This window comes from Otolemur garnettii, unplaced genomic scaffold (assembly GCF_000181295.1).
Source record: "Otolemur garnettii isolate 467f Iridium unplaced genomic scaffold, OtoGar3 scaffold00310, whole genome shotgun sequence".
NCBI lineage: Eukaryota > Metazoa > Chordata > Mammalia > Primates > Galagidae > Otolemur > Otolemur garnettii.
In genome coordinates, this window is record NW_003852705.1 from 281,499 (window position 1) to 290,215 (window position 8,717).

General features: G+C 41.7%; 1 protein-coding gene across 5 annotated transcripts in view; it reads right to left on the bottom strand.

Annotated features, from left to right (window-relative positions):
- RUBCN (RUN and cysteine rich domain containing beclin 1 interacting protein) overlaps positions 1-8,717 on the bottom strand; it is a 94,511-nt gene that overhangs the window by 22,715 nt on the left and 63,079 nt on the right. For 3 of the 5 annotated variants that reach the window (XM_023509019.1, XM_023509017.1, XM_023509020.1), the window contains exons 3-7: positions 6,804-6,887; positions 4,882-5,041; positions 4,156-4,262; positions 2,927-3,083; positions 1,830-2,363 (exon numbers count right to left, since the gene is read on the bottom strand). In XM_023509019.1, coding sequence (XP_023364787.1) covers positions 1,830-2,363; positions 2,927-3,083; positions 4,156-4,262; positions 4,882-5,041; positions 6,804-6,887 — 1,042 coding nt within the window. Of the gene's footprint in view, positions 1-1,829; positions 2,364-2,926; positions 3,084-4,155; positions 4,263-4,881; positions 5,042-6,803; positions 6,891-8,717 lie in introns of all 5 variants that reach the window. The other 2 variants (XM_023509018.1, XM_023509016.1) reach the window with 1 other exon arrangement.

Below are 8,717 nucleotides of genomic sequence, written 5' to 3' on the forward strand. Positions count from 1 at the left end.
GAGGCAGGAGACTCACTTGAGCCCAGGAGTTGGAGGTTGCTGTGAGTGATCCCACAGCACTCTACCCAGGGGGACAGCTTGAGACTCTGTCTCAGAAAAAAAAAAGAATTCATCCATGGGAGTTATCATGATGAATTAGACAGACAGCAGGTCTCAGTTTCACTTTTGAGCAAAACTGAATTGGTAAGTCTTAACTCTGCCTCCTAGAAGTTGCTGGGAGACTAAAGGAGGCATCTGGAAGTTGTCGGCAGAAAACACATCACATGAAGTATTAGTGACACTTTATAGATAGGTCCAAGCATCACAGCAGGACCTGACTAGCCAGACTTGATTTGACACCAGACTGGAAAAGGAGATGCTGAACTAAGCATGATGGTCACAGAGAAGAAGCAGAAGAATTAGGAGGTGGAAGACTGACTCCCAAACCTGCAATGGGATCTTCAACTATAATGGTGATATTCCTGGGGCCTCCTGTAGATAGACGGGTGCAGAGAGGAGAGTCCAGACAGAGCAAATAAGAATAGAGAAAGAGGGAAAAAAAAAAAGAGTAGTCTAAATTTTACCTAACAGAAGTGGGGATGTAATTCCTCAGAGGAAATCCCAGTGCTGAAGGAGGGATGACTTGTATAAGAAGCTATTCATGAACCATACTTCCTGAGACCCTTCTGCAAAGGTTTTCCCTGGCTTCCTTTTTTCAAGGTAGGTTACTGTGGCTTCTGGAATCCACATGGATTCAAGGATGGGGGCAGGAAAGTTATACATGCTCAAAGGCCAGTGACTTGGAGTATGGTAGACTCCAGGCCTGTAGTAGCAGAGGTAAGGATCTTCACGTCTAAGAAAGCTCATGGGAAGACAGGCTTTAATTTGGAGATTTTTCTCCTAGGGAGTTCAAATAAGTTAAATCACAGGCTTGAGGGAAACAGAAATAAAAGTTTGTCATTCAGCAGGTTTTAGATGAGGACCTTAGCTCTTGCCTTTCTAAAAATCACAAAGAGAAAGCAATGGCAGCTCCAGTTGCTAAAGGGAATCCTCTTTTTTATTTTTTGGTCTTATTGAACTTTTAATATTTTATTTCTGGGGCTTTCCTGACACAGAATGGCTTTGAGGACAAAGGTCCATATTATACTTGCTATTAGAGAGATTCTACTACAAATTAAATGCAACCAAAGCCTGCCAGATATCAAAAACACAGGAAAGATGATGGCAGGGAGATGAAAAAAGCAATGAAACCGACCTTCCCTCAGTTTAGTCTGCTCCTGCTACCAGCCGATGCTTCTGTGTCGGAGGTCCCAGTGGCCAGGGCCTCCTTACCTGACTGCCTCTCAGCCTGAATAATGCAGCAGTCAGCCTCACCTACTTGGTGACTAGGTCACACCACCCCATACTATTGCCCCAATTTTAATTAGAAAATCCTAATATCACTTTCTCTCATATTGGTATTACATCCTGACCAAATGTCTAAGAAACCACAGGAAGAGAGAAGAAATTTAATGGGATTATTTTTAAAGCTCATTAATACTTTCCCTCAGTCTGACAGACATTTAAAACTTGAGTCATACTATCTTCTGATGCTAAGGAACTAGTAAAGAATCTAGGAAAGCATTTAATATTTAGGAATGTACAATGGAACAAACACAAACAAACTCAGAGATTTTGAGTTATTGGTATTATATTATAAACTCCTCTCTCGCATTACAAAGCAGAATACTGTGTCTTCAGATACATAACCTCTCTTTCTGCTTCTTTGAAAAACTTTCAAAACCAAACCTTCCTTTGTGCTCTAAATTCAGGGGCCACCTTGCTAACTAGCAGCTAGTGCTCATCATTACCTGGGGGTCCTCTGGAGGCAATGTTGGTATCTGAATGGGAGCGAACGTGGCTCTTCTTTGTCCCATTGGTGACAGTGAGTGTCTGGCCCTCTGAAAAGCTGGACCTACGAAGCACACTGGACAGTTGGCTCTCTCTACCACCATCCTGGTCCCCTAAGGAAGAGGCAGCAGAGTCTGGCTTCTGAGAGCTGCTAGAGGAGAATAAGTTGGAGCTGCTGCTCTCGGCGTTGCTGCTGTGACTCTGACAGCTGGCAGTCCGGTCTCGGGGCTCCAGGTTGCCGATGGCCAGGTACTCAGGGCCCTCACTGGCATCACTTGGGGAATCATTTTGGCTGCTGCCCCAGGATGCCTCTATGGGGCTGGTCTGAGTGCTGGAACTCATCTCATTTGGGGTTGAAGGGGAATCCCTGGCTAGTGCAGAGACTGAGAGCTGGGAGGGTTGGATGGTTTGATCTTCCACTGGTGTGACGTTCCCTCTGCTTTCTTGAAGTTTCCGTGGTAGGCCAGAGAGTGAAACAGAATTAGATCTTCTATCTAGGATAGAAAAATAAAGAGTAAAGAATCCTACAGTATATATGGAAAAGGGCTTTTCCACAACTAAGGACCAAACTCTTTCAAACTCTTTATTATTACTGGTTGCACAGGACCCATGGTATTACCTAGTAAAAGTCAAAGTAAAAAAATTGTTTAGAAGCCTTAGTAAGTACTTCCTCATCTAGAAAATGAGCAATAATACCTATACCTCATAGGATTATTTTAAGGATCAAATGAGATAATACATATCAATTGATTATTAAAGAGCATGCATGTGGTAAACAATCAATAAATGTTAGCTATTATTTAAATGCCTTCTTGGCTATCTGGTTTAGAAACTTGGGAAATCTGAAAACATCTCTCTTTCCCATTATATAATGATTCTACTGAATTATCTTAGGCTTGTCACTATATAACTTTTTAACACATCTATTATTAAGACATGAAGTTTGACAAACAGCACCAACCCTATGCTCAATTCTCAACCTGTGAGCAGCAACAAAGTCTTCTACTTTCCATGGCTGGGGATATATGTAATCAATCACCCCTTCCTGCCCCTGTACCTGAGCTGTTGTTGGGTACGGATTGATGCAGGCTAGAGAAGGACCCAAAGTAGGATTGCTGAGCATAGCTGGTTGGAGGCGTGTATGTGGAACCAGGCAGAGCTGTCAAACTCTGGCTCTTTGTCACCAATAGCGGGCTCTCGTGCTTTCTGGCAAACTAAACAAAACAAAACAAAATGTGTCACAGTCAAGGATACCGGGCCTCAGAGAGGGGCACTCAGTACTTTAGAAATGCTGGTAGAAGCTGGCCTTTGGCAATAGGCATGGACTTTACCTATAGCCTACAGTTATAGCACAGTTACCCTCTACTATGGCACACAACTTAAAACTTCGAAACTTTAAAGTCTTGCTATACCTCACAGCTTCTGTACTAGAATCCTTCCAGGTGGTCAAACCAAGAGTGCTTTATCATGGAGGCAGCACAACAAAGTGCTTAAGATTATGCATGTGTCCAGAACTCTTCTTGGTTTGTGAAGAAAAACAAAAAAAGTTTATGCATATGGAATCAGAAGTCATACAGACCCAGGTTCAAATCCAGGCCCTATCACTTATAAGCTATTTGGTCCAAACTTTGGACAAATGCCTTATCTACTCCATGCCTCAGTGGCCTCTGTAAAATCAGATTAATGTTTAGCTCATAGAGTTGTGAGCATTAAACTGTACATAGACAGCACCATGCCTGGCATATGGGAAGTGTTCAATGAATAGTCACCAATAATCAAAAGAAACAGGAGAGATGGGAATCTCCTTCTAAAAGGAATAGAGACTTCAATTCCATTCTAGCTGAGACACTGACCTGAATATTAGTGATGGGGTGATTTAAGTATAGGCAAAATTTCCTTTGTATTACAAAATTTTCTTTAAATTATATCAAAGAAAAAAAAAGATTCCATGTAACACTAAACCATATAGGCCTGACACTAAACCCTACTCCTGATTCAGAAACATCCTCTTCTCTCCAGCTCTCTGTCAAGCCTTAAGGAGATACTTACTCAGACTAAGGATCCCAGGCATTTAAAAAGCATAACCCCTGCTCCCAGCAGACAGACCTAAGCTTAGACTTCTTATTTCAATAGGTACTTCACAGTACTTTCCCTTCTCTCTACGCATTTTATAAAATGAAAACCTTTAAGCTCACAACTGTTTAAGTAGCTTGCTATAGAAGGGTACATCACAGTGAGGGGTCCAGGGACCCAGTATAGATACAGACAGCCGCTTTTCCCCTTTACCATAGATGCATCAATCTGAGCCAGGAGGCGGGGGTTGTTTTGTTCCACTGCTTCCAGGCATTGGAGCATGGCCGTGACGTGGGCGTCACTTAGCAGGAAAGCAGAATCTGGGGAGAGAAAAGCTACCATGGTGACGGAGCCCAACATCTCTAGCCTCCCTGTTTGGTCCTAGGAGAAGCTCAGGGAGAGAGAGAAATAAAGTAAAAATGAATAAGGTAGAAGAATGCCATTGTGGAGTGAAGGGAATTCAGGAACAAGCAAGTAGAGAAGAGGCTAAATAATGTACATATAGCAAAGGGGCCAAGGCAAGAGGCATCAGAGTTAGAACAATCCAGATTTGAATCCTAGCGTGGGTGATTGGGGTCTAGTCACAAACCTCCTTTAGCTGAGTGTCTCTGGCTGGAAAGCAAGGATACTAATGCCAATTCTCAGGGCTGCTGCGAAGAGTATGATACAGTGTAACAGTGATTGGAACATAGAAAACTCTCAGTAAATGGTAGTTATTCTTATTGGTTTGTGCGTATGGGAGTAGGGAAAGACCCTAGCATAAGTCTGAGTGTGTTTTACACAGAAGGTGAAAGGGAAGACTGGATACATGTTTCTGAGTAGAATCCCCAGGGCACCAAGTAAAAATGAGGCTCTCAGGTGAGAGGGACGTTTCTATAAAATAGTGAGGTAGAAGAGAATGAAGATGTATAAGCACCAATGTTAAGTGGCCTCACCTACCTGTGTAGAATTTTCTGATATACTGTCTATCCCCGAGCAGAGGTCGGAGCTGGGCTGACAGACAGTGGCACTGCAAGCTGTGCTGCAGCCACAACTCTGCAATGGCACGCTCACTCACACCATCACCACTGGTCTGGCCATTCTCATGTAAGTGGATGAACTGGGAAGCAAACAGGCATGAGTCAAAAGATACATCCTGGAAGACACAGCAAGATTGAGGCCTACCGACCTGAGAACTAAATTACCTGAGACATGTAAGACCCTCAGAGGTACTTTCCTCCACTTGGCATTAGAGGATATTGGAGAAAGAGAACAACAGAAGGGATTAATGGCTTCAATACTGAACTGGGCCACTGGTCAGGGACTAAAAAGTTAAAACTTGACACATAGCACTGGGAGAGGACAAAGCCGCTAAATCTGGCTCTTTATGTTCTAACTCCAAAAAGAAATCTGTTCTGGGGTATTTAGAAGAAGGATGAATTTGCTTCTTGGCTTCTCTCAGATGCCTCTATTTCAAAAAAATACAACAAAAATCTGGAACAAAGGACCTAGCAAAAAATGTCACCAAATATTCTCCACTAAAGAGAAGAGAGCCATCTGAGAACTTCATTTTGGCTCTAGTCAAGGCATTCTTTATTTGGGAATTCCTCCTATTTGGCTGTCTCTAAAAGTACAGTTTCATAGCCCCAAATCAGTGCAAAAAATGCATAGATAGCAACTGCAGGCAACTTCTAACGGGAAATGACTACAGTACATTTTAGAAAAGGAAGTTGGAGCGAGGTTTGGTGGGAAAAGTCAAGTGAGAAGGACAAAGAAAATCTATGGGCTCTGGCCTTGTCTCATGAAAAAGGCCAGTAAGACACCCTGTAATTTAGTTGTCTAATCATGTAGAAATGAGTTACCTTTCCTGATACCATCTCAGCAATGAATCTGGGATATACATGAAACTAGACTGGTCATGTCAGGTGTTGGGTATTTCACAGTTCATTTCACTCTTCTAATTTTATATATATATTTGAAATTTCCCATAATAAAAAATTGAATAAATACATACATAAAATAGGCAGTGATTACTCTGAATTAGCTATGTAACTTTGGCCAAGTCACCTAACTTCACTGAGCTCAACTTCCTTAACTGAGCTGTGAGAGGAGAGAAAACTGGACTGCTACAGTGGTAGCCAAAGCCATTAGGAACATACTTGGCTCCATCTGATACTTCCTTCCAGAAACCTTACATTTCTTTCTGATTGGTACAACATCTTCTTCTTGAACAGTTATCAACTTATCAGTTCCCATTTTCTCTGCTGCTTTAAGGAACCTCTTGCCTTTTGCCCTGGATTTTGAAATGCTTCACCTTGGTCCCATATACCCAGAGTTTTTGAAGACAACAAAACCTTTTCATCCCTTCCCAAAAGGAGATAAAGTAGCTTGGACCGTGGATTTGCAGGTTTATTTTTTATTTATTTTTTTGAGACAGATTCTCACTTCACTGCCCTTGGTAGGGTGCTGTTGCATCACAGCTCACAGCAACCTCAAACTCTTGGGCTCAAGCAATCCTCGTGTCTCAGCCTCCAAAGTAGCTGGGACTATAGGCGCTGGCTGCAACACCTGGCTATTTTTAGAGACAGGGTCTTGCTCTTGCTCAGGGTGGTTCAGAACTTATGAGCTCAAGCAATCAGCCTGCCTCGGCCTCCCAGAGTGCTAGGATTATAGGTGTGAGCCCACTACACCTGGCCTGCAGGTTTATTTTTTAAAATGCAGTAACTCTCCCCTCCAAGTCAGCTCTATGGGAATAATTTCCTTTCCTCAGTTAACAGGAACTTGACAACTATGTTCTTCTTGTCTAGGAGACTCTTGTGACAGAACAAGTAGTGAAGAAATGCAGCTACATCTGAGCATACCAGCTCTCCTTTCCTTCTTACCTTCTCCACATGAAGGGCTGAGTGGGGACTGAGCCATCGAATGTCTTTCACAAATTGCCAGTAATCAGTCTGGCGGCAGCACACCTGCTGACAGAAGGCATAAAGTGAGCAAATCACTACCATTTTGGACTAAACCTAACTCTAGTGTTGACAGACAAAGAGAGAAAAAAGAGCATAACCCTTCTTTGCTTCAACAAAGGTTCTCAGCATCAATCAAAGGAATATATACACATGTTCACTCTTTTAAAGCTAATTGTTAAAAATTATTTTAATCATTCTTTTGAAGAGTTAATAAATGCATGTTATAGAAGGTGTACTTCAAAAATAATACATTTTCTACCCCTCTTTCTCCCCCATTTGTTTTGTAAAAGGTAACTGTGGTAAAGGGTTATTTGTTAAACAACAGAGATAGGTATCTTTAGTCCCAACTGCAAGCAAAATTACATAAAGAAACATCCTACTTTCCCCATACTATCCAGGTTAAGAAAGGGCTGTATTTAGAATCAAAGAAAGGTTCAGCCCTGGATAAAATGGAATAAGCTTGAACATGATAGCAAAATGTTTATACCATGAAAATTCAAAGGTTGTTTTTGAGAATCCTTTCTGAGACTACTGCACAGAAATTAAAACTGGAATCTAAACAATCCAAAAAATACAGAGCTGGATGAGATGCCTCACACCTGTAAACTGAGCACTTTGGGAGGCCAAGTCAGGAGGATCCCATGAGGCCAGAAGTTCAAGACCTGCCTGGGCAAAATAATGGAACCCATATCTATTTTTTAAAAAAAATTAGCTGGGCATGATGGTATGTGCTGGTAGTCCCATCTATTTAGGAAGCGGAGGCAAAGGACTGCTTGAGCCTAGGAGTTTGAGGTTATGAGGAGTGAGCTATGATCAAGCCCAGCCTGAGCAACCAAGTGAGACACTGTCTCTAAAACAAAACAACAAAAAATTATATATAGAGAGTATATGCACATGAGAACTTGCACAAGTATCAATAGAGATCAACTGATACAACAAAATTAATAACCTAGAAAGAGACCTTAAGATATATCAGAACTTAATAGACGATTCAAAAAGCATCTCAAAAGTCAGTGGACCTCTGCTATAGGAGAAAGGTGCAAGTGAGAACCGGCAATGTCTGATGTACAGGCTTGTTTTGACAATCAGCATTTTGGAGACCGTTAATATTTTGACAGCAATTTGGGAGAGTTTCTAGCCCTTGGTTTCTGGTTTAGTCAATATTAAACGACCAGACAGAGCTGGCCAGCAATGGGATATCAATTCCAGTATGTCTCCTGGTTATGTCATTTTTAAGTGAATAGCATCTAAAATTGGTTTTCAAGAAGGAATACTACCCAACACATTCTATGAAGCAAACATCACCTTGATTCTCAAACCAGGAAAAGATCCAACAAGAAAAGAAAATTATAGACCAAAATCACTAATGAATATTGATGCAAAAATATTCAACAAGATCCTACCAAAGAGAATCCAGCAACACATCAAACAAATTATACACTATGACCAAGTGGGTTTTATCCCAGGGTCTCAAGGCTGGTTCAATATACATAAATCTATAAATATAATTCATCACATAAACAAAATAAAAAGACCATATGATTCTCTCAATTGATGCAGAAAAAGCTTTTGACAATATCCAGCATCCTTTCATGATCAGAACACTTAAGAAAATTAGTATAGAAGGGACTTTTTTTTTTTTTTTTGAGACAGAGCCTCAAGCTCTCGCCCTGGGTAGAGTGCCGTGGCATCACAACTCACAGCAACCTCCAACTCCTGGACTAAAGTGAATCTCCTGCCTCAGCCTCCCAAGTAGCTGGGACCACAGGCGTCTGCCACAGCGCTCAGCTATTTTTTTGGCTGCAGCCATCATTGTTGTTTGGCAGGCCCAGG